The sequence below is a fragment of the Rosa rugosa genome, chromosome 7, assembly GCF_958449725.1.
Source record: "Rosa rugosa chromosome 7, drRosRugo1.1, whole genome shotgun sequence".
Lineage (NCBI taxonomy): Eukaryota > Viridiplantae > Streptophyta > Magnoliopsida > Rosales > Rosaceae > Rosa > Rosa rugosa.
In genome coordinates, this window is record NC_084826.1 from 1,148,601 (window position 1) to 1,167,558 (window position 18,958).

Genomic DNA, 18,958 nt, shown 5'->3' on the forward strand with positions numbered 1-18,958 from the left:
CCAAAACCCTAATTCACAATTATACGAAGATCCAACGGTCGGATCTTCGCCCGTGACCACACAAAGTCATCGGGACAGTCATACGATCAACATATCTAAATTTGAAGTAAAACCGACGGTCAGATCTTCGCAGATCGTAAACCGAAAGTAATGCTTAAAAACCGAAACCCTAGCATGCATCAACTTTCTCCAAAATAATATTATAATATATCCAGACGACCGTATCGATGCGTAGAATCTAAAACTGTAAAGAAATCACATTTTTGACCCCCGGAGGGGGCCGGAAAAAGGGCAGAGCCGCCGCCGACCACCGCCAATGGTAGTGGGGCCTGGCTGCTCCTCTTCCTCTCATCAAGCTGAACAACTTTCATAACTAGCACGAAGTCTGAAAATGACCGGAAGGGGTCGAAAATTACCTTGAACAGTATGAAGGTGGCCGGAATTTTCCAGAAACCGGCGAGCTCGATTTTCGACGTAAAAACTTCAATTTCAGGCCTCGATGCCTTCTAGAGAGTTGTTAATAACATCAAGGGGAACCCACTGGAAAAAGAATCAATCAAAACGACGCACTACAGCTCGAGATATACCGATCGAAAGATTTTCGTTTCGGATTGAAAACTTACCGAGCTCCGACGAACGTGAAACCGGTCACTCTAGGTGCAATCCTCCTAGTATGATGATCAGCAGGTTGAGGGGAGTTCATGGAGCCAAGGATCGGAAGTTTTGGTGGCCGGAGCTAGGAGAAAACCGGCGTTGACCAAAATCGAGCTTAAATCGAAACCGGGCCGCCGCCGCCGCTAGGGGCCGTGCCGCCGTGCAAGGCTGCCACAGACAGGTGCGCAAGGACCATACGAAGCCAAAGGAAGAAGTTTGGTGAGGATCGGTGGCCGGAGGAGGAAGAAATAGCCGGAAGAAAATCGAAGGCGATTTCCGGTCGGGGGAGGGGCTGCAGCTCCGAGCTTCCATTTTTGGAAATTCTGAAAATATTTTCGGAAATTTCCGAAAATGGAAGCTTTATACTAATTTGAAAACATTTTCAAAAAATCATAACTAATTCATACGAACTTCGATTTTTGCATTCCGCATATGCACGCGATCGTGTCGACGAGCTCTACAACTTTCATGAAGGAAGTTTTCCCAAATTTTGAACGTATAAAAAGTCAACTTTCGCGAGCCCCTAAATAACGTTCGTTTTCGAAAATTAATCGTTCGAACTAATTCCACAACTTCTCCGAGCCTCGTACTCGCTCCCACTATCGTGAAATCATTTCTAAAAATCCACGGAATTTAATTTGGATTTTTCGGGGTATTACACTTCAAAATGGTACTTATATTATTATAAGGATTAATTTCAATTTACCCCCCTGAGGTTTAGGGGTGTCATCATTTCACCCACTCTCCTCTCAATTTTGAATTTTTACCCCCTGAGCTTTTCAATTTTGCTCAACCGTGTCCTCTCCGTCTAATTTGACCGTTAAGTTTGACAAAAGAGCCCACCTTAAGGGCTAAAATTGTCATTTCAAGAAGGTAAAAAAAAAAACACCAGAACAAAAAAAAATCCCCACGTACCCACCACCACCCCATCTTCTCCCCGTTTCTTCCTGCACCTCCAGAAACCCAGTTCGCCTATCCCACCACCACCAGTCTCCGACAAATCCCGTCCGTCCTCCGCGTCGTCCGGTGACGCCGGAAACCACCTCATGCGTCCTCATGAGTCCGACAAATCCGACGACTCCGCCTGGCCGCACCACCACAATCGGTCCGATCATGACCACAACCACCAGCGCCATCATATTCGCTTCTACAGTACGCCCCAGGTGGGGCCTACCTACGACGGAGGACCAGCCACTATCGGAGGCTCCTTCAAGAAGAGCAAGCCCAAGTTTTCGCTCCTGACGAGTCTGTTCCGGTCCAGATCCGACAAGTTCTGGACGGATCCTAGGGTATCGTCGCGGGACTCAACTTCGACGTCCGCGGCGTCGCCGTCGTGGTTCTCGACGATCTTCGCCGGGAAAAGAGGGAAGCAATCGAAGCAGTTCTACTCGGACGATTCCACGATCCGAGTGAGATCTCGCCACAGAAGAGCCCGCGGAATGTCGCCGGATTTAACGCACGACGCCGGCGGCGGTGGCTGCGAGGACGATTCGGAGGGAGTTGGAGGCGTTCTGCCAGGTGAGGTGGGTCCAAACAAAGAGGTCCTGCGGCGGGATCGTGACCGTCCATTTTGAAGATCTCAGGCATGCAGAGAAGGCCTTGGTGGAGAAGAGGTGGCCAAGGTGTGTTACTATATTTGGGTATGGGTTACTCTTGGATTTGGGAGTGTGAATTTGGAGAGGTGGATGAATTTTGTGGGGAGGATTGGCTCTAGATTAAATTAAATTGGAATATGGAGTAGAGTAAGAAGGGGGGAAAAAGAAAAAGAGCAGAACGAAGAAAGAAGGAGAAAAGAAGCGTGGCTGAGGAATTTTGTTTTTCACACGAAATGACCATTTTAGTCCTGATAGTGGGCCCTGTTATCGGACTTAACGTCCAATTTAGATGGAAAATGAGACATTGAACACGGTTGAGCAAAATTGAAAAGCTCAGGGGGTAAAAATTCAAAATTGAGAGGAGAGGGGGTGAAATGATGACACCCCTAAACCTCAAGGGGGTAAATTGAAATTAATCCTTATTATAAATTGAAAAAGTGGTATTTTCTGCCTTAAAAAATAATTCTTTTATATTGTTGTCAAAGACTTAAAAGTTGAACACATGATAGACAATTTTAGACACCCTTATCATATATATACCATGAAGGCATGAACTAGCATAACTTGTATAAGACCAAACATAAAGACCGGGTCATCTCAACAAAACTTAATTGGAACATTATGTCGTGGAGAGGTTGGTAGAGTTGAACTAGTTGCCAGGTCCAAGATGTCCGGACTACATCATCAACATTAATCACATTTGAGCTCTCAATTTGTATGCCAGGTTACGTTGAGCATCATTCAGAACTAAATTTGCACTACGTTCATTTCCTTCTTCACTAGAAATCTGCAACAATCTTTCTCCACCTGATCCCCTTCACGCTCTGTCGAAGGAACTTGAAAGGAATCGGACAAAGAATCGGATAGACACGTTGTTGTCTGATCCGAATATGTGGACTAGAAGCATTAAGTGTTTGAAGCACACCCGTATATGTATTCCTTCTGAGTTCTGAAGTCTAGATTCTAGTTCCGCCCTGATGAGTGACGCATCACAAGTTCAATTTTAACAGAAACAATGACATATGAATCTACCATATTAGCCAATGACTGAAATTATATACCGAGTACTTCATACTTCACACGACAAAGCAATTCACATGATCCATTAATGTCAATTGCAGAAAATTGCAATGTATAAGGGTGTTTCTTTTCTTAAATTACAGACAATTAATATAAAACAAAACGAGAATCAAAACCACCTTTCATAGACGAGATGAATTCTACTAGTACTTACTCTTAGGTCTGACCTCAATGCCTTGAACAATAAGACCACTCTTCCAATGACCAGCCCCATTCGCCAAACAATGCATTTTCAACAGCCCATCTTCTCCCCCTTCACAAAAAAACTCACCCAGCTCAATCTCCAACCACCCGGATCTCTCCCTCTGGTATCGGTCGTCATTGAACACTACTTCAGGCACTTCGGCGTCACGGGTCTCCCCTTCAGCACCGTTGCTTTCTCCTTCGGTCTCATCGCTCTCTCCTTCCGCATCTTCACTCAGTCCTTTAGAGTCGTTGATCTCTCCTTCGGCATCATCGCTCTCTCCTTCGGAGAAGTCCATCCCTACATCTGAGTAGTCCATCTCTTCTTCTGAGTAGTTCATCTCTCCTTCATTGTGAAGAAACACAGTCCGATTACTATGTTCTCCTCCCTCCAGACCTACAGTGACCTCCGCAGGTAGGTTATCAAATCCAAAGGCCTCTGGAGTAAACTTGAACACAAGGTAAGCTTTGTACAGAGTCGATTGGGACAGCAAGCGTGTTTCAAGTTTCCCATGGATTTCAAGCCAGCAAACATCAAGAAGCTCAGCCACCTCCTGAAACCTGTTCCCGTCGTTACACGCACACACACACACACATTATCTAACCCATAAGACCACTATTAAGTCTATAACCAACAATCAACTATATATCATAATATATAACAAACAATCAAAGCAAAACTTACAGACCTGGATTCAGGATGAGAAGTCCATCTCCAATACTGGGGAGTATCGCCCCAGACAATACCCAGCTCTCTTGCAGATATCATGTAACATTTTTTCCCACTCCATTTGTCCAGTGAAAAGCTCTGCATGATTTCAATTAACAAAAACATTCAGTTAAAGCATATGTGGTCTTCAAATTCCAAAGCCTAATTGCCTGATATAATAGGGTCATCAGATTTGATCCTCTTAATTAACCTTGCTAATTAATAAAACAGAGACATCACAAATTTAAATCCAAAAATGTTCATGTTCCTAGAGTATATATATATCATTAGTTTCATAATCCCTTGGCCTTATTAATAATTCATGTTCAAAAGTTAGCTGAAGATCATGATTACTTGAGCGCATACAGTGTGTGTGATGGACTGACTTTACCAATTTACTGTCGTCGATGAGCAGAGGTTTGTTGCAGAGAGCGAGGTAAAGCTCCTTCTTGGATTTGGCAGCCAATAATCCAGATTCGCCAGACTGGGACAGGATCGTGGGTGTCTCAGGCGGAAGGAACTTGTCCCAAACGGCGTCGGATTCCGCCGCAGACTTGAAAATCTTACAGAGCAACGACAGGCGGCAGGCATCTTTAGGAGTCGTCAACGATACTATGTTGGCTATGCAACCCTCCGGTAACTACTGCAGATCCATCACTGTGCCGCAGGCCTCTTCTCTTTCTCCTTCTCCTTCACTGCGTGTCTTTTTGAGGTGTTTGGTGACGAAACGGTGTGTAGTTTTACAGTGGTCCGGTCTTGGGGAGAGAGAACCTTAGAGGTTAAGAGTTAAGACTAGAGAGTCTTGGTCGGCGTGATTTCCTTTCTGCCGCAAGCTGATTTGTAGCTTCTGTAAGAGCATCTCCAACAATAGAGTCATAAGCCAAAACTATATGCAAAATTTGACTCCCCTAGTGTCATCACTATTCATTCAATTTTTCCATCTCTAACCATGTTTAGTCAAAAGCCAAAGTCATTTAATAAATTAATCATTTTAGAGAATTAATTAACTACAATATGAATTTATATATCATACATAATTATGTTATATAATATATTGTCATTAATTGATTAAAAATTTCCTTATTTTTTAGAAAAATTTCTTTTATTTTTTCAATTTTTTTTGGGTTTAAAACACATTTACTTTATTATTGACCGTTGATTTTAATCCATACAATTTTTTGAACCGTCAGATTAGATATTCAGTATATATATATATTAACTTTTTATGTTTAGAAAGATTTAATCTGGGCCTTTCATTTTAAATAGAATTAATGAAGTTGAATCTGGGCCGTTAGATTTCTTACCGTTGGAGAGATTGTTGCCCGTTCTGCGCTGCTGGGCCCCATGTGTCGGCTGCTTCTCAGCGCGTGTCTCGCGCGTCAGCCACTGCGGAGCTGTTTTTTTGTCGTCATGCGGGAGTGGCTTCTGTCTTCTCCCTCTGGCGCGTCGCACTCTTCAGCTGCGCATGCAGCACATGCAGGCGGGGCCCGCCTCTTCTCTTCCCTCCCCCATTTGGCTTTCGTTCTTCAATGTTGAGTCATTTTGACTCAGCTTATAGCTCAAAAGCCAAAATGGCTACACTTGCAGAATGGTTGGAGACGTTCCCCACAAAAGCCAAAGCCAAAATGGCTTATGACTCCAGCCGTTGGAGTTGCTCTAATATCGGTCGTGCTTAACTGTTGTCGCTGGATTTAAATCAAAAGTGAAAATTAATAAAGCAGTAAAAATGCTCATTATTCTTAAACTTTGGATTTAAGTTCAACAACAACAATTTGTACACAGAATTTATATATATTCTCAATCGAAAAAGAAAAATATCCATTTACACTAAACTTTTTTTTTCTTAAAAGAAAGATGAAAAATATGTATATGTTCAAGTAAATCTAGAATTTGTGTCTGACCTAAACTCGAGATTACTTGCTCTAGTTGAAATATGGTATCTAAATCTCGGAGAATCTTAGAAATATCCAATCAATGTATGATTACCTTTCGTTATCAGCACGAAGCCCTAACCCTGAAACCCTAAAATTGTAGCCTTCAAATCCTAGCAACCACTGTCGCATATATTGAAGCCCTCAATCCCAGGAGTCCAGAACCGACGGCGCCACCACCAGAACCGGGCGGAAAAATATCGAACCGGCCCCCAGAAGAAGCAAAACATCCCCTACCTGGTTTGCATTCTTCCAGTCCGCCTCCGACAGCCATATTTCCCCATCATCAGCTCCTTGATTCCAGATTCCGGGAATTGGAAAAAATTTTCCCGGAACCGGCTGTATAGTCCCCAAACCGGCAACAAGAACAGCTGCACCCTTTGAACCGCGCGCCTATCCTTTGTCCTTGCCTCAATCATGTCGTTCTAGCCTGCCCAACCGAAGAGGGAAGGAGGCCTGCAGCCCAGAAACCCAGTTGGCAAAAAAAAAAAAAAAAAAGGAGGAGCAGCCCACTGGCCCACTGATGCACCAGGCCCACCTCCGGCGACTTTTTCGGCCACCCCCAGCAACCTATTTCTAGGAATGGATTCTGGAGAACTGCAATGTCTTGCAGATAGTGCAACTACACACACCATTCTCCGCCATAGACAATTATTTTTGGAGATGTTGCCTACATATATATTCCTCTGTGACTACGATGGCTGGGTCATCAGGTTTAGTTCAAGGACATGGAATGACCCAATTCTTTTTGCCAAATGGCACCTTGATTAATGTCGCAGAAGCTCTTTACGCACCTAAGGCAAATCGAACCGTATTGAGCTTTAAAGATATCAGAGCCAACAGATTCCATGCGGAAATGCATACTGAGAATGGAAAAGAGTTCATTTGCATTACCTCTAATGATTGCGGATGAAAGCGCATCTTAAAAAAGCTTATGTGTCAATCTAGTGGACTTTATGTCACTACAATTCGACCTATTGAATCCAAAAATGTGATAAGAGAAGATCTCTTGGATTCCGACACATATTGGCTTTGACATGACCGATTAGGACATCCTGGTCGTGATATGATGATCCGCATACTAAAGACTTCACACAGACATCCATTCTTTCGAGCGAAACGAAGCATGAATCAAAGATTGATTCCCGGACTTAGTGTGACCGCCACTGCAGCCACCTCTGGCGTTGCCGCCGTCCGCCACCTCTGGCGTCGCCGCCGTCCGCCACCTCCCTAGGGTTGCCTCTGTCCCCCTTGACAACGCCATAAAAAGCGTCACCCATGGCCATGGTGCCATGGATGCCATTTCCCATGGTTCCAATGCCATGATGGGTGATGTAGTCACAAATTTTGCTTCGAATAGCGCTTCAGACGCTCAGGCCCAACCAAAATCCTCATTGGTTGCTTCTAAGGCCCATCGCTCATTTTGCAAAGCCTATTCCTTAGGTAAATTATGACCGAGACCGTCCTATGCAAATGACTCAAAAATACTCATTCCGTTCTTACAGAGAATCCAAGGGGATATTTGTGGACCAATTCAACCATCTGTGCAATAGGCGCATTATTGTACTTAGCTCAATGCACGAGACCGGACATCTCTTTCGCTGTGAACTTGTTAGCAAGATATAGCTCTGCGCCAACACGACGCCATTGGACTGGTGTTAAAGATATCTTTCGATACCTAAGTGGTACGATTGATATGGACTTGTTCTATCCCTACAGAGAGACGGTGAATTTGGACCCATCATATGTCAGGAACGCCACCAACAGTAGTCTGTGTTCTCTTTTCCCATCCCAAAACGACATAAGTGTTTTGGAAAGTTTTGCTGATGCTGGGTACGTACCTCTCTAACCCACATAAGGTCGTTCCCAAACTGGTTATGTATTCACCATGGGTAAGACCGCGATATCTTGGAGGTCTACTAAACAGACCATAGTCGCTACTTCTTCGAACTATGCAGAGATTATTGCTCTTCATGAAGCAGTTCGTGAATGTATATGGCTTAGATCCATAGTTACGCATGTTCGAAGCAATTGTGGTCTGAAATCTACCACAGATGAGCCTACCAGCATTTATGAGAATAATGCTGCTTGCATTGAACAAATGAAGCAATGCTACATCAAAGGCGATAATACCAAGCACATATCGCCTAAGTTCTTCTATAATTAGCAACAATAGAAACTCCTCAAGATCAAAGTGAACCAGGTTCGATTTGAGAACAATGTGACAAACTTATTTACTAAGTCATTGCCCAAATCCACGTTCGAGAAACATGTTGCAAGCATTGGCTTGCAGAAGTTATCCGAACTCCCACGATCGTAGTCATCAGGGGGAGATGTCTACATATTGATCTCGAAACGTGAAGGGTGTGTTGTGCTCTTTTTCCCCTTCGACCGAGCTTATTTTTGTCCCACAATGTTTTTGTCACTCGACAAGGTTTTTAAAGAGAGGAGCACCATGTTTGGGCGACACAAGGGGGGGTGTTCAAGTAAATCTAGAATTTGTGTCTGACCCAAACTTGAGGTTACTTGCTCTAGTTGAAATAGGGTTAGAATTAGAGATAATCTTGGAGAATCTTGGAAATATCCAATCAATGTATGATTACCTTTTATTGTACAACTCTAATTCTATGCCTTGTAATCCTCTATATAAAGAAGCCCTTATTATCAATGAAAGCACAACAATTTCTCTCTCAAATATTAATTCCCTAAAACAGGATACATTTTTTTGGTAGGCTAAGTGCACACGGCTGTATTGCAAATTTGTCAATTATATAACTAGTTTTTATCACTACTAGGGTCAAAACTTTCTTGCACCAGACAAAATGATACCCAACTTTCAAAAGTAATCAAAATAATACCTAATTTTTTATAAACAAATCAACTTGATACCCAACTTTCAAAACTGACAAAAATGATACCTAAAGTTTTAAAAACAAATTAACTTGAGGAAAATTCTACAAAATGTTAACGTATGACATGCATACAATTGCCTTAAAAGTGGTAATTTGAGTCTTCAAAATAGTAATATTAGTCCTCAAAGTGGTAACATGAGTCCTTAAAGTGATAAATTTTCTTAGTTACCACATGAGTCTTCAAAATAGTAATATTAGTCCTCAAAGTGGTAACATGAGTCCTTAAAGTGGTAAATTTTCTTAGTTTACCATATGAGTCCTCAAAATAGTAATATTAGTCCTCAAAGTGGTAACATGAGTCCTTAAAGTGGTAAAAATAGTTGATGTATGAGAAATGTTAACATACTATATAGCTTTACCCTCAACTTGATACCTCGGTTTATTTTTTTTTAACTTCTTTGTTAAATCAAATGCAAAATCAAGCCCAAAAATTGAAGTGATTTGTAGTCAGAGGGTCATCAATCATCTATAACCCAATCTTCTTCTTCTATAGAATTAAAAAAAATCTTACATTCAATTTCAATTCTACCATCGATCGTAGAAACAAATAAAGTTCGGATGTTTCTCAACTTCTAAATAAACAAAGAAAAATGGGAAGAGAGAGAGGTAGAGATAGATGAAGAAGAGAATTAACAAAGTAAAATAAAAAATAATTGAAAAATAGTTTTTTGTGTAAAATATTATTATAACCTTACAAAACACTGCACCACACGTGATCAATTTTAACAAAAAGTTACAAAAAAATTCAATTGACTTGTTTTTAAAACTTTAGGTATCATTTTGATCACTTTTGATTGTTGGGTATCAAGTTGATTTGTTTTTAAAAATTTAGGTATCATTTTGATTATTTTTGAATGTTTGGTATCATTTTGTTCGATGTAAGAGAATTTTGACCTTAGTGGTGATAAATGTTTAAATTTTAAACAAAGAAACCCTGTTGGCTAATAAAGTCTTTACATAACCAACGTGTGAGTCAACAAATAACACATATTTTAAGAGGAAATGTATCTTTCATGAGAATCGTCCAAGCAAAAACAAAAAAAAAAGGAAATGTATCTGGAAACAGAATAATATAAGATTTTCCACTTTTGGTTGAAATATATAATAGTAAATTAGTGTGATTAGAAAACCTTTATAAATGCGACCTCACGCTCATGGAGGCCTCAATTGTTTTTTTTTTTTGACGATTGGAGGCCTCAATTGTTGTTATACTTATAGAGCATTGGCTAAATCAATAGTCAATGGAGACTCTTCACTCTTACACCAAAAGGAACGAACAAAATGACAATACATGTGCATAAAGGGTTACATGTTAGAGAATGAGATAGTTTTATATTAGACGGTCAAATCATTGGATTGGTTTGATCCACTAATAAGATCGAGAAGAACACATACATAGAAAAACCTCGCACCTCTTAAAACAATTTATGTATGTCACCTAAATATCTCTTACACCAAAAGGAACGAACAAAATGACAATACATGTGCATAAAGGGTTACATGTTAGAGAATGAGATAGTTTTATATTAGACGGTCAAATCATTGGATTGGTTTGATCCACTAATAAGATCGAGAAGAACACATACATAGAAAAACCTCGCACCTCTTAAAACAATTTATGTATGTCACCTAAATATCCAGCTACAAACACAACTACACAAGAATTACGGTATTCCAACAAACAATAGCTCTGCTCTTTATTATTATTATTTTTATTTTATATTTTCTTAATTAGGGAGGTGTAAATCCATGCTGGAGTACTCAACGGGGTGATCTCATCCAAATCTTGCTTCAAAATAAGTCCCAAGCAGTACCCACTATTATGAATCTTTTCTATCTTTTCTCTATTTCTTCCTCCTCGCAAGATCAATCGTGACATGTTGATTATTGGTTTGCAAATGCTCTCATTAACACTCGTAGGCATAGTGACCATGCAAGTCGCACTCTTTGTACTGCAATCAATCTTTTCATTATTGCAACAATTTTTTTTTCATTCTTTAACCCAATTTGGAGGGGTAATACACTTTTGAACAAAGACTTTCCTCTTCACCCCCAAAATCACATAAACGTTTCTTCAACAGAAAGATTATACAATAATAATAATCGAAGTACTGGCTTTTACTAATAAATTAAGCAAAAGTAGTTGCTGTATTTCGATATAGAATATGGTACTAATTTACTGTAATTCAGGAAGATATAATTACTGGATTGTAAATCAAAGGTATTTCATTAATTTCTGGCCTGCAGAATAGGTAAATCAAAGTTATTTCATTATTTATGTTGTGACTTTCTGATATCCCAAGACAAATAAAAACAGTGGTGATGAAGTTGAAATATTTCTTTTTACTGATAAGAATATCATCTCTGAGGATGATTCTTGGAAGTGAAAGATGGAGGGTTGTGGACATTTGTGTTAAGGTTTACAACTGTTCTTCAAATGGCAGCTGAGGCTGTTCAGTGAAATTAGCTTCGATTTTTTTTTTTTTTTAACTACTTTTACATTGTGCATACCAAATCATAGGTTTTCTAGGTGTATGATTATAACTCAATAAGTCCCTTGTAATGTTTTCTTGCTTATAAATCAAGTCATTGAGATATTTGAGGTAGCTAGAATATAGAGAGGTTATCTTCTATAATGATTGTGAGGTGTGAAGATTAGATTTTTGTTAGAATACACCAACAAAATGAACAATTTAGAGCTGCCGAGCTGGTTATAATGGCATGTTAAGACAAAACAATGTCCCTAAATAACTGATGACAAAGATTATTCATCCTCAAATGGTTGGACACCCTTGTATAGCCTGTATTGCTAACTGAAATTCAATTACATTCCCACAATTTCCTCTCTTTATTTTCAAAAGGGAAAGCATCCCCCTCACATCTCCCACCTTTTTCTGACGAGAAGTCTAAGGAAAAGTCTCACATTTTGTACCCTCCAAAACTTGGCAATCCCATTCGCTTTCTTCTCCTTTGTTTGTTAATGATTCAGGTTTTTTTTCCCTCGTAGCTCCAAACTGCAATTAGCTGCCCTCGCCCCACCTTCGGGGTCCTCCTTCTTCACTTTCCTTGGAGGACCCTGATCCCACTCCTCCACCTCATCCTCGTCTCGTCTCATTTCATTTCTTGTCAAACAGTTTTGTACATTAAAAAACTGGAAGGAAAGCCTTCTTGCATTGTGTATGTTTGCTTTATTTTGAAAAGCATTAACTTGCTAGAGTGGACGAGATGAGTTGCTTTCCGTGTTTTGGCTCACAGAGAAATAAGAGATCAAGTATCAGGAGAGTAGATCATGCCTCTGCACCGTCTGTTGAACAGGGTAAGTGTTTTCTCTTTTGAATCATTGGTTAATTACTTCTGATATCAGAATTTCACTGGTAACTTATAAAAAAAAAAAACAAATCTCGTTTATAAACCCTAAATCAAATTTGTCTAGACTACATTGTGAAATAGCAACATATATGTTCTCGAGGAATAAAATCAAGTTTCAGAAGCCAATGAGATTATAATGCAATTTCTACCTTTAGCCTTGTAGTGTTTACTTGTATAGAAGCTATGGGAAGAAAATAATAATGTTAACTAACACTTGCAACATATATATGAAAGGCATGGTTACAATTTAGACAGAAATCTTCTTTGATAAATAAATGCGCGGCTGAACTCTACATTCAGGTTAAACGTTTGATGCTCTCAATCCCTCTCCTTTTCTGTGATTCATAATGCTGTCAACAGCTTTTGGAACAATGGTAGAAGGGACTTCCCTTTATGTTATCTTAACATTCCTGCACGCGTCTCTTAAACATTACTATTTTTGTTTGCAGAAATGAAAAAACAAAGACCTGCTGAGAGACATGTGACAAACTCAACACACTCAACACACCGGACACACTCACGTGTGGAAGTTGACGAATCACAAATCAATGCAAAGTCTTTCACTTTCCGTGAGCTAGCTACAGCAACAAAGAACTTCCGTCAGGAGTGCCTTCTGGGCGAAGGTGGATTTGGAAGAGTCTATAAGGGAACTCTTCAGTCGAGTGGGCAGGTTAGAACAACTCTTACTTTCTTTTTAATATGAGTGTACAAAATGCAAGTTGTTCTTTCATGTTGGTTTATTTTATGAACACTTGTTGATGTACTTATAAGGTTTGTTTTCCTATCTTGTTTGTAGGTGGTGGCTGTGAAGCAACTTGACAGAAATGGAATGCATGGACACAAGGAATTTCTAGGAGAAGTTTTGGTACTAAGCCTCCTACACCATCCAAACATAGTTAATCTAATTGGATATTGTGCCGACGGAGATCAAAGGCTTTTGGTTCATGAATTCATACCAGGGGGTACTCTAGAAGACCGAGTTCTTGGTACATACCATCCTCTTTTCTGCTACTGTTTCCTTGATTTAGGACTATTTCATTAGTTCCATATCTATCATGAGTGTATTTGACCTCAATAGTTATGTGCAGCTAATCAAACAGGTAAAATGACATTGGATTGGTACACGCGGATTAAAATAGCTTATGGTGCTGCTCTGGGATTGGAGTACTTGCACGAGAAGGCCAATCCACCCATTATATATCGGGACTTCAAATCTTCAAATATCTTGTTAGATGAAGAATTCAATCCAAAGCTCTCGGATGTTGGACTTGCCAAGCTTGGCCAAGCCGGAGATAAGATGCATGGACCATCAAGGCTGATGGGTGCCTATGGTTTCTGTGCTCCAGAGTACTCGAGAACTGGTGAAGTCTCAATGAAGTCGGATGTGTATAGTTTCGGAGTTATTCTACTGGAGCTAATTACTGGAAGAAGAGCCATTGACACTACAAGAGCAAATGATGAGCAAAATCTAGTTGCTTGGGTAAACTACCTTCTCATTAATTAAATTTCACCTGAGAGTGTGACCTTACATGCAGTTTATCAAATTTAATGTAACTTTGTTTTGTACGTGTGACCAGGCACAACCCTTATTCAAGGACCCAAAAAAGTTTCCTGAAATGGCAGATAGTCGTCTTAACAAGCAATTCCCGGAGAAAGATCTAAATCAGGCTGTTGCAATAGCAGCCATGTGTCTGCAAGATGAGGCATCAGTCCGGCCCTTCATGAGTGACGTTGTAACGACTTTAAGTTTTCTTCACACTAGTCCTGCTCCTGCTCCTGCTCCTGCTCCTGCTCCTGTTCCTGTTCCAGCTGATACAATCCCTAGTACTGAAAACCAGGATGGTAACTCTGAATGTGGTTCTGATATTTCAGACGATGATGAGAGCAATGGGGAGGCTTCAGATAATGAGATTATCAGAAGTTCAGACATTAACCACAGCCATGACAACTCAGATAAGGATGGTAATGGCCAAGACTTACGTCAACTAAGTGGTGTAGAATCCAAAGAATGGCATTCATTTGAACGAGATGTAGGCATTTCTTCAGGTGACGAGAGAAGTAAAAGCAAGAGCAACAAGGGTGATCAAGATACTAGTTTAAGCCAAGATAAATTTGAAAGTGTTACTTCTAGAAGCAACAGTGAAGAATCGAACGGAGAAGGTGTTTCTCATAGCAACAATAGAGTACCACAAAAAGAAGAGAGTACTGTTAAAGTTGGCGGAATTAAGAGCGCAGAATCATCCGAAGTGGATCTCTCAGTCACTCCAGTCGTAGGGAACCTGAATCAATGAATGTTCCACCTATAAAGAGTGATCACTAGACTGTCCTTCCTTGCACATACATGCATTCAATATCGGATTTTTAATTTTGTATGATGAGCCATGTAAGACTTTTGTCCCTCAGAGACAGCAAAGAAGAAGCCTTCACGTCTGAAGTGCCGGATCAAGACTTGGGGCAAGAATTTTATGATGAGGTTCTCCTCTGTCTTTTTTTTTTTCCTTCAACATTTTTTATACTGAACTTTGAGGTCTTCTTGTGTGATATTATCTTCCTTCTTCAATGACAATGTAACATTAAAACTTAGAGAAACAAAGAAAACTTACTGAAGTATGAGAGGCATTAACCCTTGGTAATAAGCCAAATTATTGAGACGACAATGGGGTAAATTGGCAAGGGAATTTCTGTTATTATATTTACCCACCACTCTTACCTTCTTGAGTTTTATGTATATGTTTTAGAGAAACGGGAATTGAGAGAAAATCGCTGTGTATTCTCATTGATAATAGGGGGTCTCTTTATATAGAGGATTACAATGCATAGAATCTGAATCATACAAGGAAATGTAATCATACATTGAATAGGAATATCTAGATTCTTCTAATTAAACCCTATTACCACTAGGTCAAGTAACCTAGAGTTTGGGCCAGACACACAAATATGGATTTACTTGAACACTCCCCCTTGTGTCGCCCAAACGCGGTGCTTCTCTCGTTGCCTCGCTAAAAACCTTGCCGAGTAACAAAAACCCAGTGGGACAAAAATAACCTCGGTCGAAGAGGAAAAAGAGCACAACACACCCTTCACGTTTCGAGACCATACACATAGACATCTCCCCCTGATGTCTGCATGCATCTCCCCATGATGACTACGGTCATGGGAGTTCGGATAACTTCCGTAAATGATGCTACCAACACGTTTCTCGAAAGTGGAATTTAGGCAATGACTTAGTGAGCAAGTCTGCTACACTGTCCTCAGATTGAACCTAGTTCACTTTGATCTTGAGGAGAGTTTATTGTTGCTGATTATGCTTGGTGTTGTCGCTTTTGATGTAGCATTGCTTCATTTGTTCAAAACAAGTAGCATTATACTAAATGCTTGTAGGCTCATATGTGGTAGACTTCAAACCACAATTGTTCGAACATGCGTAATTATGGATTCAATCCATATACATTCACGAACCACTTCGTGAAGAGCAATGATCTCTGCATTGTTCGAAGATATAGCGACTATGGTCTGTTCTGTAGACCTCCAAGATATCACGGTCTTTACCCATGGTGAACACTTAACCAGTTTGGGAATGACATTTGTGTGGGTCAGAGAGATACCCAACATCAGCAAAACCTTCCAAAACACATGTCATTTTGGGATGGGGATAGTGGACGCAGGCCAATGTTAGAGGCGTTCCTGGTGTGTGATGGGTTCGAATCCATCATCTCTTTGTAGGGATAGAACAAGCCCATATCAATCGTACATCTCAAGTACCGAAAGATATCTTTTACACCAATCCAATGGCGTCGCGTTGGTGCAAAGCTATATCTAGCTAACAAGTTCTCAACATATGAGATGTCCGGTCTTGTGCATTGAGCTAAGTACAATAATGCGCCTATTGTACTTAAGTAAGGCACTCCTGCCTCTAGCACATCTTCGTCATCATCCTTCGGATGAAGAGGATCCTTTTCAGGATCAAGACTACGAACTATCATGGGGGTGCTTGAAGGCTTGACCTTGTCAAAATGCCTAAGCATCTATCAACACGATGCTCAAGTTCCAAACTGAGATATAATCGTGTTCTCCCAAGATCTTTCATCTCAAACTCGGATATCAAGTGTTCAGCGATTTCCCTTAACTCTTTAAGGGCTTCCAATGAAGATCATATCCAACATGAACCGCGATAGAATCCGAAACTTGTTATGGAAACGCGTGGGTATATCTCTTCCCAATCAAGTAGTCATCTTAGTGAGCGTTTCAACCTTATTGTAAACGAGCTCCGTCTAGAGCCACTTGACTTGGGTAAATGAAGTCCACCATTAACCTTCATGTATATTTCGTATCTAGATCCCCATAGAGATACGTGTTGACCACATTTGTAAGCTGCATGATCAGTTATTTGAAAACTACCAAACTGACAGGATAGTGGAGTGCAATGACATCCATTACGAGAGAATATATCTCATCGTAGTCGATTCCAGGGCGTTTTGTGAGAAGCTTTGCTCCATAAGGCGAGATTGCCAAATCTTTTTCTCATCACGCTTTCTAACGAAGACCCATAAGTCGATCAATAGGTTTTATGTCAGGAGGTGTTGGCATCACTGGCTCCAAAACCTTCCTCTTCGTTAGAGAATCCAACTTAACCTGGATCGCATCTTTCCATTTAGGCCAAATCCCTCTACGTTGGCATTCATTCATCAACGGAGCGTGGTTCAATATCATCAGACTCAACAAACTCATGCGCAACAAAATTCGCAACTACATAATCAATTATGATGGAGTTTCTATCCCACGTCTCATGTACACTAGTGTAAGTTTCATAGAGCTCTATATTCTCAGGAATAGGTTCTGACGTTGAGGCGTCCCCTAACGTTAACCATAACCCGGAAGATTCTCATGAGACGGATTTTGAGTCTTGATGATCAAAGGATTGGAATGTGCCAAATTATCCTTCGAACTTACGGGCCTCCCACGCATCCTAGTTGGGGCCATGGCCTATAACGCCAGAGTGCCACTCTCTTTGGCGTTGACGTCATGCCTACCTCCATGTAGGGTGGGGCTACGTCCTCTCGTAGGGACGTACTTCCTTGCAGGCATATTTGCAGCAGATGTGTGATCTCGTCACTTTAGTAGGGATCAAGATGAGACATAATGGGGACAGACCACGACAATTCCTGTCGTTCCTGCTGAACATCTGTGTTCTTATCTCCCCCTAACGACGGGAAGACTGTCTCATCAAAGTGACATCCGCAAATCTAGCGGTAAGGAGATCGCCTTGCAAGGGCATGAATTGGCGGACGATTGTTGGAGTCTCAAATCCAACGTAGTTGCCCATTCGTCTGTGAGGACCCATCATAGAGCGCTGTGGCGGCACAATTGGCACATAAATGGCACACTCAAAGATGCGTATGTACGATACTTGTACCTAGTCACTAGCTGTAACGCAGAGGTAGATTGAGTGGCAGTGGGTTGTAGACGAATTAGCATAGCTGCATGCGATATTGCATCACCCCAAGCGGATATAAGGAGGTTAGTGCGCATTACCAATGTCCGGACTACCATCGTAGTCGTTTCCGCGAGACCATTTGGGTGTGCTCATGGGAATATGATGTCCAACATCAGTCCCAATGCAATAACCATTGAAAGTCTTCGATGTAAACTCACTAGCATAGTCAAATCCAATTGACTGAATAGGATAATTCGGGGAGTGAGCCCGTTGTCATATGATATGTGCTAGGAGTGTAGCATAAGCAGCATTACAAGTGGACAATGGCACAACACGTGACCAGCGTGTTTGCGTGTCAACCAATATCATGAGATATTTAAACGTCCACAAGTTGGTTGAATCAGTCCATAAAATCCCCATGGGTTCTATGTAAGAACAAAATGAGTATTTTCATATCCTTTGCATAGGACGGTCTCAGTCCTAGTTTCCCTAAGGAACGGGCTTTGTAAAACGAGCGAGAGGCATTAGAAACAACCAATGAGGATTTTGGTTGGGCATAAGCGTCTGAAACGCTATTTGAAGCAAAGTTGGTGATTGCAACATCACCATGATGTACGCTATCCATGGCGTCATGGATAGGGACTGTGTCAGCCCTAGGCTGGTGGTGGACGGCGGCGGCTCTAGAGGCAGCGGCGGCGGTCACACTTAGTCCAAGAATCAACCTTTGATTCATGCTTCATTTCGCTCGAGAGAATGGATGTCCGTGTGAAGTCTTTTGTAGACGGATCATCATATCATGACTAGGATGATCTATCCTGTCATGACAAAGCCAATATGTGTCTAAATCCAAGAGATCTTCTCTCAAAACTTGATTGTATTTAATAGCTCAAATAGTGACATAGAGTCCACTAGAGAGATACATAAACTTATCTAAGATGCGCCTTTGTTCGCAATCATTAGAGGTATTGCAAGAGAACTCATTTCTGTTCTCCACATGCGTTTTCGCATGGAATCCGTTGGCTATTCATAGGGTACGGTTTGCCCTAAGAGCGTAGAGAGTTTCTGTGACAATAATCAGGTGCCATTTGGCA

General features: G+C 40.9%; 2 protein-coding genes across 2 annotated transcripts; one reads left to right on the forward strand and one right to left on the reverse strand.

Annotated features, from left to right (window-relative positions):
• Positions 1–3,324: 3,324 nt before the first annotated feature.
• On the reverse strand, positions 3,325–5,051 carry LOC133721334 (putative F-box protein PP2-B12). Its single transcript, XM_062147913.1, has 3 exons — positions 4,613–5,051; positions 4,202–4,320; positions 3,325–4,073 (listed from the first exon to the last, which is right to left on the reverse strand). The coding sequence occupies exons 2-3, from the start codon at positions 4,279–4,281 to the stop codon at positions 3,473–3,475; spliced, it is 681 nt and encodes a 226-aa protein (XP_062003897.1). The 5' UTR covers positions 4,282–4,320; positions 4,613–5,051; the 3' UTR covers positions 3,325–3,472.
• Positions 5,052–12,013: 6,962 nt separating this feature from the next.
• On the forward strand, positions 12,014–15,040 carry LOC133723914 (probable serine/threonine-protein kinase PBL24). The gene is made up of 5 exons (XM_062150787.1): positions 12,014–12,380; positions 12,883–13,103; positions 13,230–13,419; positions 13,522–13,913; positions 14,011–15,040. The coding sequence occupies exons 1-5, from the start codon at positions 12,290–12,292 to the stop codon at positions 14,722–14,724; spliced, it is 1,608 nt and encodes a 535-aa protein (XP_062006771.1). The 5' UTR covers positions 12,014–12,289; the 3' UTR covers positions 14,725–15,040.
• The last annotated feature ends 3,918 nt before the right edge of the window (positions 15,041–18,958 follow it).